Raw genomic sequence first — 26,328 nt, forward strand, 5'->3', positions numbered from 1 at the left:
ATACATACAGTACATACATAATGGTGTATTATACAGATTGAATTAGCTCATTGATATACATTTTCTAATTCTGCGTCAATTGCAGATGTATCATTAATTTGTTGTAAGAGAAGATAAGCTGATTAATGTAATATACAGTGTGTCTTGAGTAATGTCTAATTTCTGCTAATTATGTGTTTGATCAATATAACCATTATCATGCTTTTCCATCAATCTTCTAGTCTCATTGCCACCGTACTTGGTCTACATGATTTTTTGATGTACAAAATAAAAAGGTTAATTTATTAATATTGTCTCAATCGAAGCTGTTGATACTTACAGCCATGCTAACCCAACGCGACAGACGGTAAATAGAATGAAGCTTTTTAACAAAAATGATCTGTGTTTTTTTGTACAACAGTCTTCATGCAGGTTTGAAACAGAACAGGCCAGGGAAAAGCCTGATCCTTTGAGTAGTACCTGCTGAATTATTGTAATCACTTTAAAGTCTGCTCTTCCTGCATATATTGTTACTTTTCTGTTTTGTGAGGTTCTTAATGCACCTTGAAACTGAACAATAATGGGATTCAGCTCTGTGTTGTTTAGGATCTCAGGGACTGAGTCTTTTCCTATTTTCTCATTGATCCAATGTATACTTCACTGGGCACGCTTCAACTCTAAGAACAAACAAATAAAAAGATTTCTGTTTTGTTGTATCACATAACACCTTACTACAGAATGAGATGCTCGAAATGTATGACTAAAGTCTTTGTTGGCAGCAAAACAACAAAAGACTTCAATATGATATCTATTGAAGCATGCATACCATACAATGTGATGTAGAAAAATGGCAGAAAATAGTGAAAGCATGATTGAGATTGTTTAGCAAGCTACTTATGCAAAGGCTAAAACTAAAGCTAAAAGTTGGAAATGTATCTGACAAAAAGTAAATACCATCTTTTTAAAAGTTTTGCACAGATATACTGATCTAATCTTATTCATTGAGTTATACAAGAAGATTAAACTGTAATTTTTTGAGTTATTAAGGAAGATTAAATATGATTACGGCATGTTTGAAGATGAAGTCAATACGCATATAGTGCTGTTGTCCTTTTCAATGGATAATGCATGGAGCATTTAGCCCAAACATCACTAATCCTGCATGCATAAGAATATTTATGTATGTATTTGAAAGTGTTTGCCTTGGTAATGATGCCTATAAAAGGATCAAATATCATCATAAAACTAAATAAATGCACAAAAAAAGACACCAATTATTGATTTTGGGCTGCTGGAAGTTTGAGTTGCAGGGTTGTGTCTTTAAATCAGAAATGGATTAATTGCCAAACTGGCTTGGCATTTTAAAGACGTCTTAATATGTTCTTAGCTATACCAAATTTCCTCTCTGCGAATGTTCAGACCCTGAGACTCTAGATAAACAAAGTTCCACATATATACAGCCAGCTCTTGTTCAGCTGCCCTCAGGTTGCTGTGCTTGGCAAATATACTCTATGATTCAGTTCAGGAGAGGTTAATTCAGCAAATATTCCTCTGGGAAACGGGGATGGTCAGACAATTAAAGTTGGAAAAAAAAACACTGGGCCTCTGAGGGAACTGTATCGACAATGTTTGTCCTTTGCTTGGCCCTTACCCCTCAGGTCTAAGCTCTCACAAAACAGTCACTTCAAGAGACCTTCAAGTCCTTGACTGGAAATGGCTAAAGGAAAATAAAATGATAACATGGAGTAATATGTGACCTGCTCTATCGAAATCAGTCGCATTGACCCGAAGACACATTTTGAGTTGTATACACTGTTGGAAAGAGGAGATTCCTAGCTTTCTAATGATATCAAGATTGTTTTTGTACTCCAAATATTAAGCAAAATATGTCACATTATATAACGACTGTCACCGAGTCATCATTTTGAGAAAAAGGCCTTCAAAGTTTCCTCTTCTCTGGAATCCATCGATCTGATTGATTATTAGCGGAGCAAATGATCAAAATAGTCCGGAGGGAAAATATTTCCGTTTGGATTACTGGTCTGGGGGAAGCTCGCGAGTGTGTGTGTGTATGTGTGTGTGTGTGTTTGTGTATTTTTGCGTTTGTGTGTATTGTGTTTGTTTCCCGGGGAAAACACTCACGAGAAACACCGGCTGTTGTTATGCTTGCTGTGACGTTAAGTTACTCCGTTCTCCGCTTGTAAATATGCCGTTACAAGCTTCATAGTTGTATTTATCATCTAAATTTGCCGAAACAAGTTTAATATTCTGAAAGCCAAGACTTTGTTTAATTGAAATCAGATGAAAACAAACTGTAACGGACCCCGCCGTGTTATCTAGATAACTATATGCCTTACATTCATAATTTCAGCCGGAGGGAGGGGAAGCAGCGCTACGGAAGAGCAGATTGCGAGCGAGAGGTGCCTGTCATCTTCCCTTCACAAGCTTCACAAATGTATTTATCGTGTGATTTTGGAAATAAAAGTTTCATATTCTGAAAGCCAAGACTTTGTTTATTTAAAATCAAACAAAACACCCGAACCCCGAAAAAATAGTTTTTTACGCAAATCCACGTTTATTTTGAAATGAGCCGTTGCGACATCCGACTGATTTCGATAGAGCGGGTCACATATTTATTTTCAAAATACAGTGTGCCATATTTTGAATTATATATGTATGAAGGGAGTTCGCAATATACATAATTATGCTGGTAACTTCTGCCAATTATTAACTTTTAGTGATGCCGATAAGTGTTTGTTATAACTTTATTTTTTGATCGAGACACTTATACTAATGGACTTCCTTGGACCTCTGGTAGCTGTCGAATGTTGTTTTGAAACACTGATTTCTCGCTGATTTCAAGACCTGTTTTATGGCTGATGAACACTGATAACAGGTTGGTTAGAGAACACCCTAACTTTTAAGTTACGAGCCTGGAAAACCAAGAGCCCAAAGACCATAAGAAGCTCTGTAGAGCTGAGAGGAACTGCAGAGTTTGGCAATCATTTTCCAATAATTTGGTACAATAAGCAAACCCTTTCAACTTTACACATTCATACAGTAAATTGTTGATATATGATGTAAATTGTTGATATATGATACAATATTATTGTTGCTTTACATGTATTTTGTGCTTGTTATGGAAGAGAGACGCACCACACAACAAGTTATTTCCAAAAAAGGTTTAAAATGACTGTAAAATAACAAAATATTGTAAGATCCTTCCTGTTTGGAACATGACATGGCAATTCTGATTATTTCCTCCCCGACTCAAATGGACATCAGATACAAAAGAGCAGCACAGGAATCGTCTTTGGGGACCAGCAGTGCAAAGGAAACTCTTATCTGTCGGTTTTTCTGCCAACTGTAGCCAGTTTTTTTTCCTCTATCTTTTCTAACCCATGAAGTATGAGACAGTAACCTGTCTCCTCTGTCAGTATCTCAGCTTTTGTTCATTGAAAATTAAATACAGTAATGTTGAACTGGAACAGAAAAGGGCAGAAAACGGCACTACGATTCCCACAGAGGAAGAAGTGCGAGTTGTAGCTTGTGTCAGAGACTATTGCAATATTCCGCTTTTCTGTAAGGTCAAGTAATTTCAAAAGGCTGGATTTGTAAAAAAAAACGTAAAAACAGAGAAAAAGACATAGAAGACCTAAAAACCGACACCGAAGATCTAAAAACATGAATAAAATAGCTGACACACTCCAAAAATAAATGCCCCTTGTTCAGCAATCAAATGGTAACAGGCAGTGCTTTCATTTGTCATGCCTTTTTCAGGTTTAGTTTTGTGAGTAACTTTAATATTTCAACCGAGCTGAATTTTGCTCTGAGTCGTGTTATCTTCTGCAAAACAAGATCTGGGTCAATTTTAGATCATTGCATGCACAATATATAAGATTATGCAAACCCCCCTTATTCAGTCCAAGGTTTTTGAGACGCAAATTGCCAAAAGTAATTCAGAATTTCAAAGAGCATCCAGAAAGAGAAACATTATGCAACAATGACAAGTTAATGTGTGTTATCATAAATGTCGACAACTGAAAACTGGGATTAATATGCCAGTTCAAATCAGAGGAAAAAAAAAGTATAAAGGCATATTTGTCATCAAATGTGTTGAGTAAAAGTCTCCAATGTCTAGTTCCTGATTGTTTGCAAACATTGCACAGTTTAAGAAGCAGCAGCTGATGAAATAAAGTAATGTGGGTTTAAAGCAACATTTGGAGGTTTTAGGACCGAGTGTTGCTTTTTAAGTGTCAAAGAGCCTTGCATCCATAACATATTGCTCATTGTATTCAATAACCATGAGCATACATCTATATATCCATATAGCATCCACACTGCTTAAAGTAACTTCTGAAATGAATTAAGTTGACTTATTCCTTAACTCCTATTTAATGCACTCTTATATGAATCCTTTGTTCATTGTACTCTAATAGAACCAATCTTAAAAGGGCCCTATTATGCTTTTGGGGGTTTTCCCTTTCCGGTAGTGTGTTATAAAGGATTTACTGAATGTAAACTGTCTGCAAAGGTTAAAAGGTTCACGGCAGAGGGAGTTTCTCTCCCACACACTCCCCCATGCCTATAACACCCTGAATGTACTCCTTTTTTTACTTCCGTAAACATGACAACATCACTATGTAACACTTGCGCTTCTGTTGGCTAGCGCTATAACACATAATCTGTGATAGGCGTGACATCTCTAAAGCCCCTGTCACACTGTCCCGAAATTGACACCAGATGTACACACGATAAAGGAAATGTTCAAATTCGGCTCTGATCGTAACAACATCGGGCCATTCGTGAGGGCATCTTAAGCCATCGTATGACCGCCGGTGGAGTTTCTCAGGCTCCGGCAGCAACTTTGTGAGCGGTGGCGAAATCTATGGCATGCCAAAAAATTGCCGAAGGACCTTGCGAAGATTCATTCAGGTTTTCGTGTTGAATTCGTGTGTCCACTTTGCCTTTCGTGAGGGCATCTTGTCAAATCGTGTCATCTTCGTCTTTACTTCATGTGATCATCGGTGCCATCGGGCATTTTTCGCCTCAAGAAGACAATACGAAGGAAACAAGAAGCAGCCCGATTGTCTTAGGAAGGCAACACGACCACGTGAAGCCGTCGTGTAGCCATCGTATTATAGTACGATGACATCGAGATTGCATTTATTGCACAACAAAATCATGTAAACATATTATGTAAATGACCCAATTTGTGTTCTGTGAAACTGAAAAGGATATTACAGTGTTTTTGTTACTTTCTTTGCAGTATGTCTTAAATGTAATTTAGGTTAACTTCCTGTTTTATTTAGATGCTTTTATTTTGAAGGCGAGTTCACGCTGTTGACAGGAAGTTGTTGTTGCTATGGAAACAACATGATGGATATAAGTAATAGCTTCTAATCTACATATAAAGACGGAGAAAGTAAAGAATAAAGTGTATGTTTAAATGTTAGCACCCCCCGAAGAGACACAAGCTCTTACGTTGAGTCTGGATACATTCTAAATCATCAGTAAAGTCTACGACCATATTATCGTGTGTGGTTCGGGTGCCATCGTGTGGCCTTCTGTAGGCATCGTACTTGCTTCGGCTGTTGCTTGGCTGTTGACCAACTTCGGGGCCATCTTCGTGCGAAATTCACAATTCCATATTCGTGTGTCCATCTGGTGTCAATTTCGGGACAGTGTGACAGGGGCTTAAGTGGTTGACCAATCACAACAGAGCCAGCTAGCTAACCAATCAGAGCAGACTGTGCTTTGGTTTCAGACAAATATGACAGGAAGGTGAATAACTACACACACTAAAATTCAAGGACTCATACTGATGCTGAACTGGTAGAACCACATGATTTATTTATTTCGAAGGTCAATTTTCTTGTTTTTTTACTTTTTAGTTAGCATCCTGAACATGAGGGACTCACCAGTAAACATATTGAATCGTAAAAGGTCAGGAGCAAATGGAACACAGCGGGACGGAACAAAAAGGTTTCATGTTTTTCTCAGGTCGAGGGGAGGCTTTAGGAATTGAAAGTGCCCTCCGAGGGAAGACCTTAGATCTGGTGCTATTACTGTACAACTGCTACACATGGCCCCTGATGGAGAGGGTATTGGAGTGTGAGTTAGCGCTGGCTAACAAGGCTGACAAACTGTGACGAAAGAGTAGAGGGAGAGGATGAAGGGAGGGGGCTTAGAGGAGCTCTAATGAAATCTGGGAGAGGAAAGAAGGGGGGAGACAGTGAGACAGCAGAAAGGTGAAACTGAGCAGTGATGAGTTAGCATGTTTGATGGACTGTGAAATTGCAGTTAGCCAGTCTAGCTGCTGCTCTATGATAATTAGTGCTAACTTGCACAGCTGTGTACTAACCTCCTCCCAGCCCCTCCCATTGGTGTAGGAGATGACATCGAGCAGCGGATTGGACAGGTAGCCGTCACTGTTGAAGGAATAATCCCGCCCACCGATGGATATGTTGTTGAAGTACCTGTGAGAGGAAACAGAAAAACAGAGAGGTGAAATTAGAGATGAGATTTTATGAACCTTCAAGATCCATGTAAGGGGAAAATAAGTTTGGTTAACAATGCACCATGTCCCATAAAAGTAGTCCTACTGTATGTCACCTGTGGAATATTAGTGAATAACAGATGCTAAGTGGATTAAAGACAACTTTTACTGCTGCTTAAATATTCCTGTTTTCTTTTGCCATTTTTCATAGATGTAGCTAAATGTCGTGCAAGTTTTGTAGGAAGATGATGCTCCCTTCGTCAATTCAGTCCACTAAACTCTGATTGTGACTGTTAGGCATCATTGGGTCCAACACCAGACATATTTTAATCGTTAAACAATTTGGGCCAACAATTTAGAGGTCAACCTGTATGTATAGAGTAATATGCTCACAATTTCAGTGAAATAGAGTTGAACATATCCCTGACAACTTAGTCTTGGTTTCAAATCTCGCTCTAAGGTTGTACGCAATTGTCAGTTTTAAAAAAAGCATCTTTCAAACTGTTGTTACTTAAAATACTTTCTGTTTTAAGTAACAAAAAGTTACTTAAAACAATAACTTTTGAACCTGTTAAGCCCTGAGCCTGTCTTTCATGTCTCAGGCTCGAAAATGACATTCACAGAACAAATGACCATATCTTCCCTTCTAAAAGGGTTAAATGAATAATCTTTTTTCTCAAAGTAATGATAAACCTGTGAGTTGGATGTAGAAGAGTCAGAATCAATATAGATGTTTTTTATTTTAAAGAAAATTCAGATTGAACATAGTAAAAAACTGTAAATTATAGTGTCCGTCCAAAGATAATTTTTTACTTATAGTGAAAACTACCCTTGGATGATGGTAAGGTAGACTAAAAGCTTTAGGAATCCAAAGTACAACATATAATAAGTACCCTGTATCAAGATTGATGCAAAACAAGTGACATTTGACCTATTTAGAGAGGTTTAGCAAAAAAAACTCTACCTCTGAGGTGATTTGGGTGGAAATGGGGGTTTTACCGTTTCTCTGGAACCCATTTGTCGATTTTGGTGATTGACATCTCTTTCTGACCGTTAGAGCCAATAGAATCAAAGGGGAATTTCCCCAAACACACACATGGTAAAAAAAAAAGGTGGGGGCTTCGCGCATGCAGTTTTGCATCAGATTGAACCTATCTCTCGCTCTGACATCTGGAAACGGAAAAGCAGTTTTATTGCTTATGGATGATCAGAAATCATTTCAAAGGGACACAGACACATTGGATTAACCTATGGATTAACTTCAGCATCGTTTTTATCGTTTTAATGCCATTGAAGACTACTTTTGACCAGACTACGACACAGGTAAATCATGTTAGCGTTTTTAGCTACCTAGCGCCACATGTTTTGATGTCTGTTTTGCGAGTTCGTATCATAGAGTGATAATGTATGTACCCATCGATTCTGTGTCATCTCACGATCAGATCGATGGGTTGGATGTGCAGAAAGGATAAATAATAAGGTTTTATGAGTGAGTTTCGGTGCAGTAAATCTGTTAGCATTTTTCGCTCGTTGCTAATTCAGAGGCTCAGCGTTAGCATTGTGGGTTTTCTTTTGAAAAAAAAATTAAAATTATCAGTTAGATGAGTTTCTTCCCATTACATGGATATAAAACATTCATAGTTTATTAAATGAACATGCCCTCAGACACTGTTTCCTGCAAGATGTTGCGGGAGGGCCCTGGTACCGGGGTCTCTCGGGCTTAATAGGTTAAGTAACTTTAGCCTGGAGGAACTGGTAGTCTAGTTTTCGTGGCTTTATTTTCTTTCCCATAGGGTTTGGTTTGATTTCTGGTTAGGGGAGGGAAGCTCTGGGTCCTACGGCCCATGGTGTTGCTGGCTCGCGTCCCCTCCTTCTTTTTGTTTCTTTTGGCCAGTCCTCCAGACCTCGTTAGTTTGCCGGATGGCATGTGTGAGTAGCGGCTGTACATTAAATAAATGATCGCTACTAAGTGCTGTTTTTTTTGTGTATTTTTTTGTGTGTTTTTTTTTATGTTGCGGGTGTCCCCACGAGCCACTACCACGGAGTAGGGGGCGGGTCGTAACACATACAGCAGAGAAAAAACATAAAGTAATGTGTCCCCGTATAGCATTTTAAGAGAAGAGAAAGAGAAAATAAAGTCAAGTAATCAAAGCAATGGAGTGAAAGGCGAGACCTTCACTGCGGGGGAACAAACATCAGGGATTGTTCGCTAAAGACAAAACACATTTCTGTTGAGATGAGAGGAAATCACATTTTTGAGGTGTAAAGACCGTGGGGGACGCAAATAGTCGAGAAGAGGTTAAACAGGGAGGGAGAGATGACATGAAGTGCAGCATTTGCCAAAATGTTTCCCCCATCTTCTACTGCTTTCTCGTGTCACACACACAGCAGGAGTTTTGCAGTGTGAAAAGCAGAAAGAGAATAAACATTGGAGGACAAATACCAGGAAAAAACAAAAAGCAAAGAGTCTTGGTGTGAAATGGAGATAGTGTGAGAGAGAAAGAGAGAGCTTTACCTTTGATGTTTTTAATAAAATATCTACCTTAAAAGCATCTTGGAAAAAAAGCACATCAAAGCTTTCTAATGAAACCACTCCACAAACACACCGGCAGCCTCATTGAAAGAAAGCCTCAGCATCTTAGATAATTCTTAATCAACTGCAATCAGACTTCAAAACAGACAAAGCCTATGGAAATTGTGCAACACAGCTAGTGTGTGGCTGCACTAATACACAGCAGCAGCAAAACAGCATTCACCCACATCAGAAAACATCATTATGTCATTCTAGACTTTGAGAAGAGCTGTTTCAGTGGAAACATTCGAAACGTCGTTTTCAGTGAAGACAGCAGTGATCAGTTTGGCAACATGTCTTTCCAATTTATTTTTAGATAAAAGGCAGCTTAGATGTGGGCATATTGGTTTTCTGGAAGTAATGGTTCAAAAGTATGATGATTTATTTTAGAAGAGGTTGATCAACTGCACGTTAGCAATATGCTAATAACTACTTTTAATAGAGTCAGGCAAGTTGGGAAACTATCTTAAGGGTTTGGTGAAGGTTTTGCACATCGACCAGATCAATGAAGTCTTGCAGGAGAATAGGGCAGAAACAGTCCTAAAATAAATAAAGAATATATATAAATCTAAAGAAAAATGAAATGAAAGAGGCACCTTTTCTCCAAGTTCTCCAAAAAAACATATGCATATTTTGTTATGAAGGTGTCAGAGCAAACAGGCTGCCAGATTTTCTGGCGCCAGGGAGCAGTCGGGAGTTTGGGGTTCAATGCCTTGCTCATGGACCCCTCAGAAGTTCCCAGGAGGTGAACTGGCACCTCTCCAGCTACCAGTCCTCACTGCTTTTTCTTATTGGTCCAATCAGGACTTGAAATGGTGACCCCTTGGTTCCCAAGCTAAGTCCCTACAGACTGAGCTACTGCAGCCCCAAGAGGCATTATGATGAGAGTTATGGTTAGCCTACTATGCTACCCATTGCATCTGTAATTATATCCACAAAGGAAGAGAGAAAGTAACAGTTGTCCTTATTTGGAAGGACAGGCACATTGGGAGGTGGAGGTTTCACCATATTGTTTTAAATAAATGTAAGGTTGTTTTTAGTTGATGGCTTCTTTAACCATGTTGTTAAGAGGTCTTTGTAATAGTAAAAATGAACCTGGAGCTTGGTGAATTTTCCACAATCGATCTGCCTTCTGACATTTACCTCAGAAACAACAAATAGTGTTATCTAACAAGAGGAATGCATCGTTAAATGATAAAGAATTCTGAATTGACCAGGTGCCCCTTTATCTAAAAGAAGCTCAATGTGTTTTAAATGTGTGGATAAGTAGAGAACTCAGCGCTTGGCTCAAAAAAAGCAGAAAACCTCTCAGCTGAGAGACAATTTAATTTGCGGAGGAAGTTAAATGTTTTCTAGACAGAGAATCTAAATAAAAACACAAGTTCAACAAAAAGCATTCATGGTTAGTTACATGCAGCTCCACAAAGTAAAAATAATCAATATTTTAACCGAGCGTAAATAAATAGGTCCAAGGTTTGACCCCCTAGTGTGAATATAACCACAACAAAGGAGCTTCCTACTTTATTTAACATTATTCCAGCCCATAATCCTTAATGGTCCACTATGGGATTTCATTTGTTGACTGTGAATGATGTATCAAATGCAGCGGGGAGTAAAAATAATGAAAAACAGAATTAGAAAGCAGCTTACAGAAGCTGGAAATCCGGATTTTATATGCATATCCCAGCTATCATATTCTGCTTTATAATAATAATAAGGGTATGAGCTTATCCCTGCTATTGTTAAGGAAATGAGATGCAGCTCCTATAGGTGCAGCTGATGGAAAGTCACAATCTTTACTGCACCGTGGATTCACTTTGGCTTCATTTCCCAAAGGGGTAACAGTAAGGTCAACTCTGAATCTAAAATAAATGGGCAGTTCACTAATTGGTAGAGAGATATTGGCTTCCCTTATGGTATGCTAATGTGGTCCTGGGGTATATCCGAGACAGCTAATTCACTGCACAATATATTCAGGAAATATTTATTGAGGTAGAATTGAATAGCATCTGTCACATGTTATTACCAACAATTATAAACAATATTATCCAGCAGAAATCCAGACACTGAAATTGCAACTTGCATACAAGTAAACAAGGAAGTCGAGCCTGATTCGCTCCGAGGTTGTATTATTATTCTGCCCTACCATATAATCATACTGTGGTGCTTTGCAGCAGTCTCCCTTATCATTTATCAAGTGTCTGATAGGTAAGCCATTATCTCAGAGTCAGATCCGAATATCAATGCATATTATCGTGTTGCCCAGCAGCTGCTGAAATAAAAACCCAGCCGGAGCACGTTCAACACGTCAGCTACAGATGTAACCTCAAATAACCATGCAATCTCCGAGGGCACTTAGACAAAAAGGTACTCCCGTCTATTCCTCTGAATTCACCAATTCCGTGACTGGAAAGTGTTTGGTTTCTCTGGAAGGAGTTTTGTACGAGAAGATCTGCCGCTGCACCTACGAGCACCTGATGTTAACTGACATCTGGAGTCCCTGAGGACTCTAGCATTTCTCTTTCACCTAGTTTTACCTCAGCAAACAGGGGAAAAACATCAGGCTCCGAGTGTCAGAGGTATCTCCATCACCTCTGCCGGGAGCGCCTGCTATAATCCTCCCTTCTTTTCCTCTCACCTCCTCTATCCTTTATTCCTCACCCTATCTTTCCACCTGTGCTTCCTCATTATGCCCTACCTTGTTACATTTCTCATGCAGTGAGTACAGTACAGTGCAGAGCAGAGGAGCAGCGAACTAGAGGTGACAGCAACTAGGAAGTGCGAAGAAACAGCAGGAGGAGGGAGGAGGTGCAAAGAGCAAAAGAACTGCCATGAACAGAATAAGAGAGACAGAAAGGAGAAACAATTTAACAAAAGATGGAGACAGGCACAGACAGGGAGAGTGTGCGATGGAGAGAATAAGAGAGGCAGAGTGTGTGAGGATCGTCAAACATATTCGCTACAGGCACAATCCAACAGCTGCCTCTTGAACATAAAGGAAAAATACAAAGAATACATGTCAGAGTGTGTCAGTGGTTCGTAAATCACTCAAACTGCAACCAATATTATCATATTCATGTAAATAATAAGTGCAAAAACCAGCACATTTTCATTATTTTAAGAGACTTTGACTGAATTGCTTTGTGACACAATCCACTCTTCGCAGCTGCCATCCACTATCTGATTTACTAAAGAATCAGCTCATTACACAGTCAGCTCCTGGACTGAACCTCAACGTGCACTCTTCAATCTATTCTAAGTGAAAAGAATGATAATGTAGTGATGTATTTTGGCCAACCTCAACTTATAAAAACTGATACTCAAACATATTTAAATTACTTCATTATAGTCTTCACATATTGTAACCCTAACCCTTACCCTACAAGACAAATCAAAATATAATGTATAAAAGGAATAGGTATTCATCAAGGGGTCCGCGCTCCATATCTGTGTGCAAATACGTCTCATACACACATTTATTATGCTCTAAATGTTACCCATGGATCCTAATGCACTCAAGTCAGCTAGCGAACCCAAGCAAAACCTCTGTGCAGCACCGATCCATTACAAGTTTACAAGTAGTTTGCTATGCCTATGAAATTATTGTAATAAATTAATATTGTACGCACCATAAAAAGGTATATTTCTACATTTCACCATATTATACATAGTAGGCAAATGTAAAGTACACAAAACTGTATTCCAGTTTATCGAATATGTAACTTAATTATATGTAACAGGGGGTCCGTCTCAGTTTCTTATTCAGCTAGGTGGTCCTTGGCATGAAAAATGTACCCTGATATAAGGTATGTGTAGCATATGTGTGAACAATTGAAAGGCTGCTATCAGCTAAAGGTCAAATACCTACAATTCACTTAGAGCAATCATTAAAGAAACTGGCATTAATTTATGAGAAAATGTCACAGATGATTGCTTTAAACGTTACCTGAAACCCAGGAGGTAAAACAGAGAGCTGCGGGATGGATGAGGAAGAGAGGAGAAGAAATAGAAGGTGGAATAGAGAAAGCAGCAGGTTGAGCATGCCTGAGTAGGAGATGCTGCTCTTCATCTGTATTGTACGTGCACATCAGCAGAGACAGAGACATAGCCTGATTTAATCAATAAAGTCATTACTGGAACACGTGACGATCAAACCAAAGGGGGGGGGAAAAAGCTCCCAGTGGAATTATCAACAGTTGTATTACCCTCTAAACTGAAAAAAAAGAAGAAGAGAGAAGAGGGGAAAAATAGATAAGTGAAGTGAATTACAGGTCAAGATGAAGAGATAAAGGAAGAGAGAAGGCAATAGATAGGATTTCAACCGGGAGGTAGAGATGAAGAAGCTGTCCAGGGATTGAAAGTAGATCGAGGGATACAATGGAGGGTAAAACTCAGCTCACCCAAGTTAATCCACATTTTCATTGCAGGAATAAACTTTACCCGAACCTCCATCTGCTAAAGATTACACGGGTCTGGCGAAAATCTTATGACAAAAACCTGGGATAACAAGGTGTGTGGAAATCTTCGGGATGGCAGTTTGACTCAGTTTGAAGCAGACTGCTGAAGGAATATGGGGTTGTGAGTAATGACCCCCTTTGTGTCATCCAGAGCACCATTCGCTGTCATATATATCATTGCATTCTAAGAAATATGGCCCAAAATGTGTCTGTCAGTTAACAGTGACCTTTGATTTTGATCACCGAAATGGTATCAGTTTATCATTGCGTATGTAAGAAAAAACTTGAGATATCGTGTTTAGGAGAATGGGATGTACCAACAACCCAAAAATATTAGGCATTACAGACTGTAACTTCCAAAGTCAAACTTCACTAACAGTAAGCTGACTTCCTTATACATGCAAATTGATATGAAAGTTTACAGTAGGTCTGTTTAAACAGCCCTTGTTTAAGGTGATGAAAGCAAACATAATTTGAGATGCAATGATTTTATTAAATATTCAATTTGAGCATAATTTAAATATCTCCAGTTTAAAGCCTAATAGGTCTCTGACTTAATAACTGTAAGATGTAAACGTTCAGTCTAGCACAATTACACATCCAGCCAAAAGAGTTGAAATTGCAATAAAAAACATCTTGCCACAGCAAATTAATGGATGAACACTCGGTAGTATCCCAGAGATAGCCATAAGGGGGTGGTTTTTTAAATCCAATTCAATTGGTGAGACAAATTGGCTGGTTCCAGTTTTAAGCAAGGACACATAGGGGGCAGTATACTAAGGAGAGAACTTTGCAAGATCAACCATAGACCAATGAATGTGGCAAACTGCTTTAAACTGAATAAGATGGTGCCTTGCACTATAAGTGGAGGAGTGGATGATATTAAAAAAATAGTACCATGTCTTTTCAACAAGTTCCTCACCTAGGACCTTTTCCGTTGTGCCTTGAGGAATTGGTGGGCTATAGTTGGTTATTGATGATTCCATACATCATTGAAATGACACATACAGAAGTGTAATTAAATGGATGAAATTCTAGAAAACAATTGCATTATTTAATGCTCCTCTGAGAACTAAAACATTATCATCAAATTGAAGTTGTGTTTCTGATTATGTCGACCATAATTAGCCTTTTTGCACTGATATTTCTTGATATTGAGCCATTCATTGATTTTAAAACCAAGACTGAAAAATGGAGGTGTTTTAGAATTGTCACTTGGTTTGTCAAGACAAGGGACTTCTTTAGAGATAGCTTTAAATAACTTTTGATTCACTCATGTGCGGGATGACCTGCTGGACAGTAAGAAGGGCCAGCTGGTTCGTTGGTGAGTCTCATGGTGCAGAGTTTTTCACATAGCAGAATCTCACACTCTGTGATGATCAGTCTGTTACTTAAATTCACTCGTCTGCCATTGGCCAGATTTCCTCTCTTTTATGTGTTTTTTTCTTAATTATCACTCGAAATGCCATCTGAGCCTGGCAACTACAATTATGTGTCATGACTGCAGAATTCTGGTGATGAAAAATATGAATAAATCCAATTTAATTTCCTAACAAACTGAGCTCGGTATTTGTATTTATTCATTTAATCTAGTGTTGATGCCTAATGGTGAGAGCCAGCAACACTGAGTCTGTTGGCAAAATCTGTGACTAGGATTTTATTAGGTCTAATTAATTTTTAGGATAAACAGAAACAAATATAAACAAATAGATCTACTAGCCGAATGAATTTCTTGAAATTATATTTAAAGGGGACCTATCATGCAAAATGCACTTTTGTACGTCTTTTATACATGAATATGTGTCCCCGGTGTTCCAGGGAACTCACCAAGTGTCAGAAAACACAACCCTCTCTATTTTCCTCCATACCCAAATCTCTAAAAAAGGGGCTGCAACGGATCTGATAAAAACTGATCCAGATTTGAACACTGTCCTGACGTCAGGACAGTGGCGCTACGGCTATTGGGCCAACTCCACCAATCAGGAGGAGACAGCCACGGCCATTGCCGTTCGAAAGCGCTGGAGACGCTGTAGTACATATGCCAGGCCTGTAGATGGTGCTGTTCTGCACTTATCTTCCCCAGAGCTAAAAAAGGTCAAATTGAGCAAAATGAGGCATGGCTAAAATGCATGATCTGTTTGGTATTTTGAAAAAAAAAAAGTATAAATATGCCTTATATAGGTATGGTCCTACACTATATTATTCAAATATAGCATGATAGGTCCACTTTAACATATGAGTGCTGGATTTATTTTAACAAGATTTGGACTTCATCCCTAAATGTATTGAGTTTGAAAAGGGCTGCAAATCTCGCTACACACATCAAATTATGTTTTACATCGAAAAAATGTACAGTGGCCCAAAACATTTCTAATTGGAGAAACGTGCTGCACTTTCAAAAACGATGCAAATGAAAAAACACACGTGCCAAAACACATGAAAATAAAGAAACATCTTCACCAACTTTACAAAACATGCGCAGCTTTTACTAAAAGCGCTGCTTTAATGAAACGCTACAAATTAAAAAACGCTGCGAGAAGCTCAAAACACAATGGAAATGGGGAGACTAAAAAGTAATCCACACAGCCCGGGCTGGAGCACTTGTTGACGCCAACGAAGTTGGTGAAGATGTTTCTTCATTTGCATGTGTGTCCTTTTTTCACAAGTTGCAATGTTCATGAATTCTAAAAGCTTGGAAAAATCTACCCTAAGCAACTGGGTAGAACACAATTATGATCAAAATAAATATACGTTTTCTATTTCCATTTATTATTTCTAATGAATTATATTAATATTGACAAAAACTCTCAATTTTCTTTTGTAAGTGCAAAAAGAAACCTGAAATCTGGACTTTTATATAGATTCATCTGTTCATACAGAGGCTTTATGGTCCAGTACCGACATGAGGATGAAACGATCCCTCAGGGAGACTGGAGAAGATATGTGTGAATGCATGTCTGTCTGTTATCGAGTGTGTGCTAATGGTTTAAAGTTCTTCTTCAAAAAGATCTTGCCGCTTCTGCAACTTCTTTCCCTGGCTGTTCCGGGAAAGCTTTCTTTGTAACCATGACAACCTCTTCAAAAGTAAAGCAAGAGACAGAGTCTGGGGGTTAGAGAAAACAAGATGAAAAGAAAGAGAGTGATCAAGAGATAGCGATGGGCATGTTAGCCTGAATGATCAAGAGCAATTTCATGCTTCATATGAAGAAAGTGTTGGATTTGTCAGCATTTATTCTCTATCTCTGTTCCTCTTATAGTCTCTTACTGATCACTTTGAATTACATTCGAAGGACTGTATGGAACCGCAGGAAGCTACATTGGCAGCCATGTGCTCTGGAGTTGTCACCATAGAGACTAACAATACTTGCCATATTCTGTTGGACTTGTCAAATGGTCACAGCAAACAGTTATATGTCCTGTCTACTCCTGTTCAACATGTTTTGAGCAACCATGGCGTGCCAATGGTTTTCTAGCCAGTAGGATGGCACGGTAAAAGGCATTGATGATGTCAAAGTATGCTAGTTAGTTAGCAGAGACCCAAGACGAAAACAACAGTGTACTCCACTTTACATAATAAAAAAGCAATCTCCGGATACAAAACAATTAACATGTCAGTTATTTGTGCATACCGGGTTCATCAATAGCAAGATGGACCAACCTTTGTGACAAATACCAAGCTCATTTCTAGACCTGAATGTCAATAAAGGACTGTTGGTTGGACAGAACCAGCCAACATTTCTTGTATTCTATTGACATAAAAACGTGTGAACAAATCAACACAAGAACATTGCTTGTGCGTGAGTCCTTGCACTCTCACCAAAGTCAACAACCCCCAGCTGCCACTGTTGTAATCTTCCTCTATCCAAGTTTGTGTTGAAATCAGATCATTTCCATCCAATAGGTCACGTCGCTTTCTCTTAGTTTGTGTGTGACATGGTTGGAAAGGATATGTGTGCTGCTGATGTTGCCCTTACGCTCTTCGACATTTTGTGATGCTTGCGGGTGTAATGGGAGTAAATACAACGTATAGCACTCACAATCTCCCTCTCTAATACAGCATTTCTTTATAACCACAGTGATTCATGTAAGAGTTAAGTGAATACATAGATGAATGAAACAAATAAATGAATAAAAGCCTGCTGCAGCAAATACTCAATGGGTTTTTTGTCAGCATGCCTCCCTCCCTCCCCCCCTCCTCTCCCTGCTTCTCTCCCTCTCGCCTCCTCATATTAACTGAGGTGATTCATAGTTCATCACTTTTGATGACACAGTGAGGCCCGTCCTCGGGAACTGAACTCACCAGAGGAGCTGTGAGTGCCCTTACATTGCGGAGAACCATTGTATCTCACGTTATTGCAAACGCACGCACACACACATATACAATGTTTGTGAGAAGATACGCCTAGGGGTGAATCCCACAACACTAATGAAAGGCTTGTGCCCATGACCACCAAAGGGAAGGGGTAGACTGATAGAGCCGTAAAGGACATCATGACTCCTGTGTGACTCATAGATCCTGCAGTGAAGGAGACTAGAAAAAGCAAAGAACGAGTAATTAAACCGAGCTACATGTGACTGTTTTATATTAACATATCTTTGCTAGATCCGTCACGAGACATTGAAATATGTTTCTTACCAGGCATACATGCCCACGAATGAATACGCATGTTTTAACCCCCGGAGGGTGAGCAGTTTTTTTGGACCTGCATGATTTCTCATATTGGGATAATTTTGGAGTGCAAGCATTTACAAAAATATGTTCAACATTTAGGACTGACAATAAATACCAGCCTGTCCTCCTCCAAAAAACGACCAAATAGGTCGATTGTTCAGCAGCTTATTACGACCTATAGTCACGTTTTAAAGTTTAGCACCTCTAGTGGTCGTGTAAGAAACAACAATTTGCGGCATATGCTCCCGTTGATTGCAAACGCTCCGGAGGGTCGTATATTCACAAATAACCCTTTCTGGAAAATCCATTAAAATGCTTTCTGATTAGATTTCTAGCGAGAAGTGTTTGTTTGTTTGTTTGTAGCCTTTATTTAACCAGGTTAAAAAATCCCATTGAGATCAACGATCTCTTTTTCAAGGGAGACCTGCGGTATCAAGTGTATATTGTACTTTTAGAACCTACGTCCAGTGGATGTGTAGGATCTATAGTTTGATAGATATTACGAAGATGATTTGAGGTCTCTTCAGGAGAACGTTAATACTACGTCTTTCCCCACAGCGCCCATGCACTCACAAGCCCCCGGTTGGGTGCTTATTTGTTGGATATATATGAAATGGAATTAAACCACGGCAGACTATCCAAAACTGGACTCCCCCCCCACACCCTTATTAGTTTGTCTGTTTTGCACATCCTCCTATTAATATCTTTGGACGTCCTGCACTAGCTGTTTTATTGTAGAGATCACTACAGTATCTTCTTGATATTTTCTATTCTATATTTCTATAATTGACCTTCTACTTTCCCCCTATTTTGTATGTAGGCTACTCTTAATATTTAAATGTTTTCATCAAATATGACATATTCAATAAAGAAATTCAATAACGTGCTTTAACCACTAGGCGGTGCGGGTTAAAAAAACTGTAAAGTTTACAGTGTTAACACAATAAATTATACTTTATGAAGATGTTATAAATAACACACAGCATACAATGCCATACTAACTTTGTATTATTAGTGTAGGACACTTATGTCATGTATAACATCTGAAGATGTGTAGTTTTATTCATGTTTTCACATACTTTTACAGGATATTGCTATATTATTTCACTATTGTAGTTCTACACATTAATATCTGAGGTATATCCGTCATTTAATGGTAAGCTATTGAAATTCTGATTCCATAGTTGTGTCTCCCATCACCCAAAACCCCTGACTATTCTCTCAACTCAGTATTTACATTCTTTAATTCAAAGAAAATCAGTAATATCTTTAAAAACTACAAATCTTTTTCTATCAGCTGTGCACCGTTATGGTGTAAATATAGCCTATCTTCCAATTGGATCAAATATAAAAGTCAGCCGAATTACTATTGATACTGCAAGGAGACGTATTGTGTGAAGAGAAATTGAAGATGTTGTTTAATTGCTGATATATTTATGATCCACATCACATATTCAGTTTCGGCAGCATTTCTTCCAGTTTGTCCAAAGGTCTTCTAATCAGGGCTCTATAAATAGAGAACTACGGTAGATGTGTAATATTTAATGCCGAACCGTGTATGACAATGCCGTTATGTGATGACTTTCAAAGAAAAAAGCAAGCACATTATTATTATTTTTTTTTTATGTTTTCGGATGTCACATTGCATAAACACCATATCCCAACGTGCATTGCGGCTACAACATCCAATCACCGAGCTTCAACGATAGCTGAGGATTATGGGTAGTCCGATGTTTTAGCCCAGGGGTCGGCAACCTTTTTGATCTGAAGTGCCATCTAAGGGATGCTCCGATCGCCAATCCGATCGAGTGAGCGGGTCCTATGGGGATCTTCCATTTAAAGAAATGTTTAAAACTCAGTTAATGGGGCTCAGTTAATGGGGCTCATTCACTGGCGCTTCCACAAACAACAACCAAGATAATTGTTACATTCAAATGAAGTAGCCTACATTATTCAAGTTTACATTAACTTTGGATAATAACACGGGAGAAATGAGCTGAAGCGCTTTCTTTTCCTCTCTCCCCCTCTCTCTCTCTCCTGACAGCCTGTCAGTATCTCATGCAGCTCACTGATCCAGTAATAAGTGACCCGACAGTGAAGAATATTTATAACTAGTTCCAGAGGTAGATTTTACGTCTCGCGATCGGCATTTTTAGAGAGCGCCGATCGATCGGCAGAGAGTGAGTATCGGCCGATATCGATCGCCACGCAAAAACTGCGGCATTTTTACAGCTCCTTATGGGTACTGCAATTTGTGAAGTGCTTTCCTCTGTGGTGAAACTATCAGCACTGCATTACGGAGGAAAGCGGCAGAAAGTCGCCTGGAGTTAAAGAGAGCGGGGCTGCATTGCGTGCATGGCTTCCTTCTGCAGGTAACGGGGAGACGCGCTCTGGCGGCGAACTCGTTCAGGATCCGAAAATAAAATTTAAATATTTTGCACACTTATTCCACTTATTCCTAGTGTGCCACTGGTTACGGTGCCGCGTGCCAATGGTGGCACGCGTGCCAGGGGTTGCCGACCCCTGTTTTAGCCTATCAAAACATCTGAAAAAAGAAATGTGTCTCTCAGAATCGAAAGGGAAAAATTGATGGGAAAAACACAAAAGCAGTGTACACAATTTAAACCAATTAATGTAAAGGATAAACTGATGTGTTTTACTGGATGAGTACGGCAGATATCACTGTGAAATAATTTGACAGTGAAGGGAATACGGTTTTATTATGAAAACTTCGAGACCGGAAATACTGTTTTCACCCAGTGAGGGTTGACGCTAACTTTACATAAGGGGAAAGACATACACGTTCTCCTGGCGAGAGCTCAAATAATCTTCGTAATATCTATCAAACTATAGATCCTACACATCCACTGGATGTGGATTCTAAAAGTACAATATACACTTCTGGCTAGAAATCTAATCAAAAAGCATTTTAATGGCCAACCTATTCGACAATTTAGGATTTTCCAGAGAGGGTTATTTGTGAATATACGACCCTCCGGAGCATTTGCAATTGCCGCAAATTGTTGTTTCTTACACGACCACTAGAGGTGCTAAACTTTAAAATGTGACTATAGGTCGTAATAAGCTGCTGAACAATCGACCTATTTGGTTGTATGAGTTGGAGGACTTGTTGATAAATACAGTATGTTATCCCCTTAAGATGGAAAAGATAAACAGAGATTCGAGACGATTGATTGAATGAAACGGCAAGATTTCATGTGCTTTTCTGTTTTTGACAAAACAGAAAAACACTGATACTTTTAGTTTACGTAACTGTCAAAGTCTGTGCCCAACGTGTTTTCATTTCTCTAGTCCTTGAAGAGTACCATTCCCCTTACTTTGTTCCCTTTAGTGTTTGTGTATGTTTTGTTCTTTTCTGAAATGATTTTGTTACTTTCTGCAGTTTATTTCTCTTTGTATTTGTTTTACATATGTTTGGTCCTTTTGAGCCTGTCCCTGGTCGGTACATGTCTCCTTTACACCAAAAATGACTAAAAACAGTTGAAACAAATGATGGTATGCGATTTTGAAAATGATGTACAGTTTGTGGACAGCAGTGATCAATACAAATTGTTGAAAAGTCTTGACATTAAGTCAGTTATTGTTTAGTCATTGCTTGGCCAAAACGACAGCAACTGTTAAAAAGGTCCCTCAAAAGAGTGTTTTTTCTGATGTCAGTCCAAAATTAATAAAGTACATAATTGGGAATCATGGATTCTTTTTTTGTTTTACTTAGATGTTATTATCTTCATGAACAACAATACAAACATAAGTAGTGTCAGGGAGATAAAAAAAGATATACATAACATAGACAATGTCAATGTTCGCATCAATAGTGGCTTAGTGAAGGGTCTTATAGGCAGTCAATTTAAACAGTTTCTGGTACAGTACATACAGTACAGTACATACATTATACCAGTCTTCATTGGACAACGGTATATTGCAGTGGTGAGCCGTGACTTTTATACCTAGGCCCTCTGACCCCCACACCCCTTCACTCGAAAACATTTATTTAAAAAATAGTTATTACGTCACAGCGTATACTTCAGCGGAATATCAAAACAACGGCCCGGGTCAATAAATGTATTAGTCAATAAATGAACCTGACAGCCTTATTAGAAAAGTCATATTTTTCATTCCAAAGCTTCATTCAATAAAAGCTGCTCCTGTGTCGCAACCAACCTCCATCACAAGGTCTTGTCTTACGACACCAAGCGGATATATTGAACAAAGAGTTGTGACGCATGGCGAGGAAAAAAACCTAGCTCTCAGGGCTACCCATTCATTTTACACAATTTATAAACATTCAAGGCTTTCCAAGAGCTGTGTGAGGCTTTACAGCACAATGGATGTGTTACAGGATGTTTTTGAGTTCAGATTCAGAAACAGCTTTATTGGCCGAGTATGTGGGCACTTTTGGACTTTGAAAGTTCATACACAGAATAAACACATAAAGCAACATAAAAAAAGTAAAACATTAGCACAAAAGTGAGAAGGCCATGCTACAATGGCAGGGAGAAAATTGGCACAGCTCAATCTTACTTAACTAATCAGTTCTGTTCTGCAAAAAAGCAACTTGCGGTCCATTTTCTGCCGAGAATTCAAAGACCAAGAAAACTACAAAAAATATGTTGGCTGCACTGATAATATATCCCTTATTGGCCATGTTTGACAAAGCCAGTGTAAGCCTTTTGATGAGTTACTTCTGTAAACTCCTATGAGCGAATCTAAGCTTCCTTTGATAAGCAGCAATGCATTGTATTCGTTTATTTCCTTTCATTGTGAAAGGTACAAATGGAAGAAATGAGGTTGACAATGCTTACACTACAAAATATGTGTGGTCAAATGAGTCCCAGACCTTCACGGCAAGGGTTTTTTGAAAAATATTCAATAGCAATGTTTCTTGGTGGTTGTTTATGTTTGAATTTAGATCTGTGATCTACGGTGGCCGGCAGGTGCAAACACGGAACAACGGCCAAAAAGGCATACATAAGCAGGAAACAGCTGCAAATAATGAAATGAAAAACAAACAAATCCTGAAAACAAATACAACAAAAAAACGCTGCATTTACAGAAATGATGCAAACTAAATACAACACACAAACCCCGAAAACAAACGCAACAGAAAAACGCTGCAAATACAAAAACGATATACAAATACAAAAACGATATGCAAAGTCAAAAACACATACAAACCCCAAAACACACAATGCTCCAGGCCTCTAGGGGGCGCATTACGTGGAACAGATTGATGTTTGACCAGACATAGAGAGAACGAACGAGAGTGATGGAAATTGAAGCCGGAGGAAACAAAGTTGATCGAAGTGGTCAAAGTCAATATATAAGAAGGTAAGTTTTGTTTTGTTTTTATACAAAGAGCATCATATTTACCCAGCTAGCGTTAGCTTGTTTGGTAAAAGAGCTTTCAAGTCAAGAGACAGCATTGTGCACCTAAATGTAACTCTTGACATCATATAGATACATTATAGGTGCAGAGAGGAGTTGGTTTATTGTGCCCCAATGTAAATCCTAATGTGAGAGTTAAAGGACGGTCAACAATATAATGTACCTTGGTCAGTTTGTATTTATCGTGGCATTTATTCTTAATTAAAGTGAATTTATTTGTATTTCAGTCAGTCATTTGTGTGTATGCAGGTGTGAGACATTCCAAATGTTCAAAAAGTGAGCACTCCAAGAATCAACAACAGTTTGCCAGGGTAAAATAAAACATTGTCAACATATTATTTTGTGCCACAAGAAGCAGAATGTTTTAACAGTACAGTAGTTTGAATATATTTTTTGTTTACCTTTATCAGACCTCTCAGGAACCCACAACCAGCGTCTGATCGGGATTTGTTTGTTTTTCATTTCATTATTTGCAGCTGTTTCCTGCTTATGTATGCGTTTTTGGCCGTTGTTCCGCGTTTGCACCTGCCGGCCACCGATGTGTGATCCGATTGGCAAAGATATGTATAGGGATGGGTATTGTTAAAGTTTTAACGGTACTACTACTTTCATCGATACCGCTTATTGATCCGGTCCTTTAACGGTACTCGTATCGGTTCTTTTGGAGAAAAAAACAAGGTAAACTAACTAAACAAATTGTGGGAAAAATGAGCATTGCTTTTTATTTAAAATGCACCTATCATGCTATTTTTAGGCAATAGCATAGGTCTCAGATATATACAAATATATAAAAAACATGTCTATGAAGTGTTTTGCTCAAAATACCAAACAGATCCCTCTATTTCACTTCCTGTTTCAAAAGTGCTGATTTGGGGTATAAAGTAAAAAAAAAAAAAAAGGAGGGTGCTGAGCTCATGCGGGAGATTCTACCGGCAGATACTGCAGTGATGAAACGCCATATCATGGATTATCAAGGATTATTTCTGAAACAGTATGGAGCTCAAAGGCTTTCTCTCTTGCCGGTAATACCACAAGGTGAGTTCCTTTTTATTTCCTGCTTCTCTCGCACACATGCTCTCCAGTACAGGTTAGCTCTGAGTGTTAGCGATGCTAATGTAAACATGCACCGACCATATTACGTCCAAAACAGTCGGGCATTGTTTCTGATAGCAACGTTTCTGATAGGGCCGTGGGTGTAAAGCCAGCCTACATTTCCGATATTACGTCATATCGGACGCAAATCTGGGTCAGCTCCGTTGTAGCCCCGTTTTTAGAGATTTGGGTACAGAGGAAAAGAGAGAGGGTTTTATTTTCTGACACTTTGTGAGTTCCCCGACACACCGGGGACACATAATTATGTATAAAAGACATCAAAAAGTGCATTTTGCATGATATTTCCCCTTTAAATAAAATAAATAATATTTCACAACAAAAGAAACAACAATGTTTTAACAAATCGTATTAAATAATCTGATGACAGAACTGTAAACAGAATAGCTGAAACTTTAACAAAAATAAATAACTCAGTTACCTCTAATAATTAACCCATGTTTGTATAATTTAGTTAACTCCGTGTGTTGCTGCTAGCATACATAACACCTGATGTGGAAACGTTACTCGTGGATGGGGTTATAGAGCTACTAGAAAGACAGTCGAAAACGGTGCATTTCTCCGTCTGAATGTGGTGCACTTTTGAAAGATGTTTTGACAAATTGCTCGTGTTACCGCCCTTACATGCTAAACTCTTATTGCACTTTTGGCAACGAGCATAGTCCACATCGAGACAGGTAAAGTTAACCACACCTCGGAGCGCGTTCTCTCCCATCTCCTCCGTGTGTGTGTGTTGCTGCATGTAGCAGCTGCGTGTGTGTAAACTGCCCCGCCCCCTCGCACACAGACGGGGGAGAGAGATCTCTCGTCTGGATTGGAAAGATCGAAAATACTAAAAATAATCATAGACGCATTTTGTAGTCTTATTGCATATTAGAAACGAAGTTGGCGACACTGAAACTGCAATATAATGTTTTTGTAGCATAATACATATGACATATTTTTTAGATGTCTCCAGTACCGATAAAAAGACCGATAACGTCGGAGCTTAACGGTACCACGGTCTTTAATAATTCCGCCCCGGGGCCCGTTTAATACCGGGGCTCGGTACCCATCCCTAGATATGTATGTTATGTCTAGGTGGGTATTTAAAAGTGATTTGCGGAGAGAATGTGCTCCATCATGCATGGAGGTATCTTATGAGCCCTCAAGGATCGGGCATTGAAAAGTGTGAGGAATAAAATCAATGTAATAAAGGATGTACAGCCTATCACTAGAACTGTCTCTGCCTTGTCAATAAAGGAGCAGAACAAAAGCTAGATAATCAAAAAGAGAAAAAGATTGTAAAGAAAAAAGAATGCATTCAAATATAATTGTAATCAAATGTATCTGCCCTCGGTGTCTGGTCCATAGCAGAATAATAATTTCACGCTTTGGATTTGAGAAGTTGGGGGATACAAAATGAAAACTGCTGACAAATAAGTAATGATTCATCCAGCCGGGGCTTTGATTCCTCAGTCCAAAGCAAATAAGACGAAAATCTGCAGCGTATCAATGTATAAACACAATGTTCTGTTATACCACACATTCTCTTTTGGATTGCTCCCCTTCTCCGCTGTCTTCACACCTTATTCCTTTTCTCTCCCCTTTTGAACACCATCTTCCATTTTCACTCTATTCCCTCCTCTTTGAA

General features: G+C 38.8%; 1 protein-coding gene across 1 annotated transcript in view; it reads right to left on the bottom strand.

The window, feature by feature from the left end:
- Nucleotides 1-26,328, bottom strand: part of grin2da (glutamate receptor, ionotropic, N-methyl D-aspartate 2D, a) — a 227,131-nt gene that overhangs the window by 102,537 nt on the left and 98,266 nt on the right. The window contains exon 6 of the mRNA XM_034124525.1: nt 6,344-6,458. Within this exon, the coding sequence (XP_033980416.1) occupies nt 6,344-6,458 (115 nt within the window). The remainder of the gene's footprint in view (nt 1-6,343; nt 6,459-26,328) is intronic.

This window comes from Trematomus bernacchii, unplaced genomic scaffold (genome assembly GCF_902827165.1).
Source record: "Trematomus bernacchii unplaced genomic scaffold, fTreBer1.1, whole genome shotgun sequence".
NCBI classification, from domain to species: domain Eukaryota; kingdom Metazoa; phylum Chordata; class Actinopteri; order Perciformes; family Nototheniidae; genus Trematomus; species Trematomus bernacchii.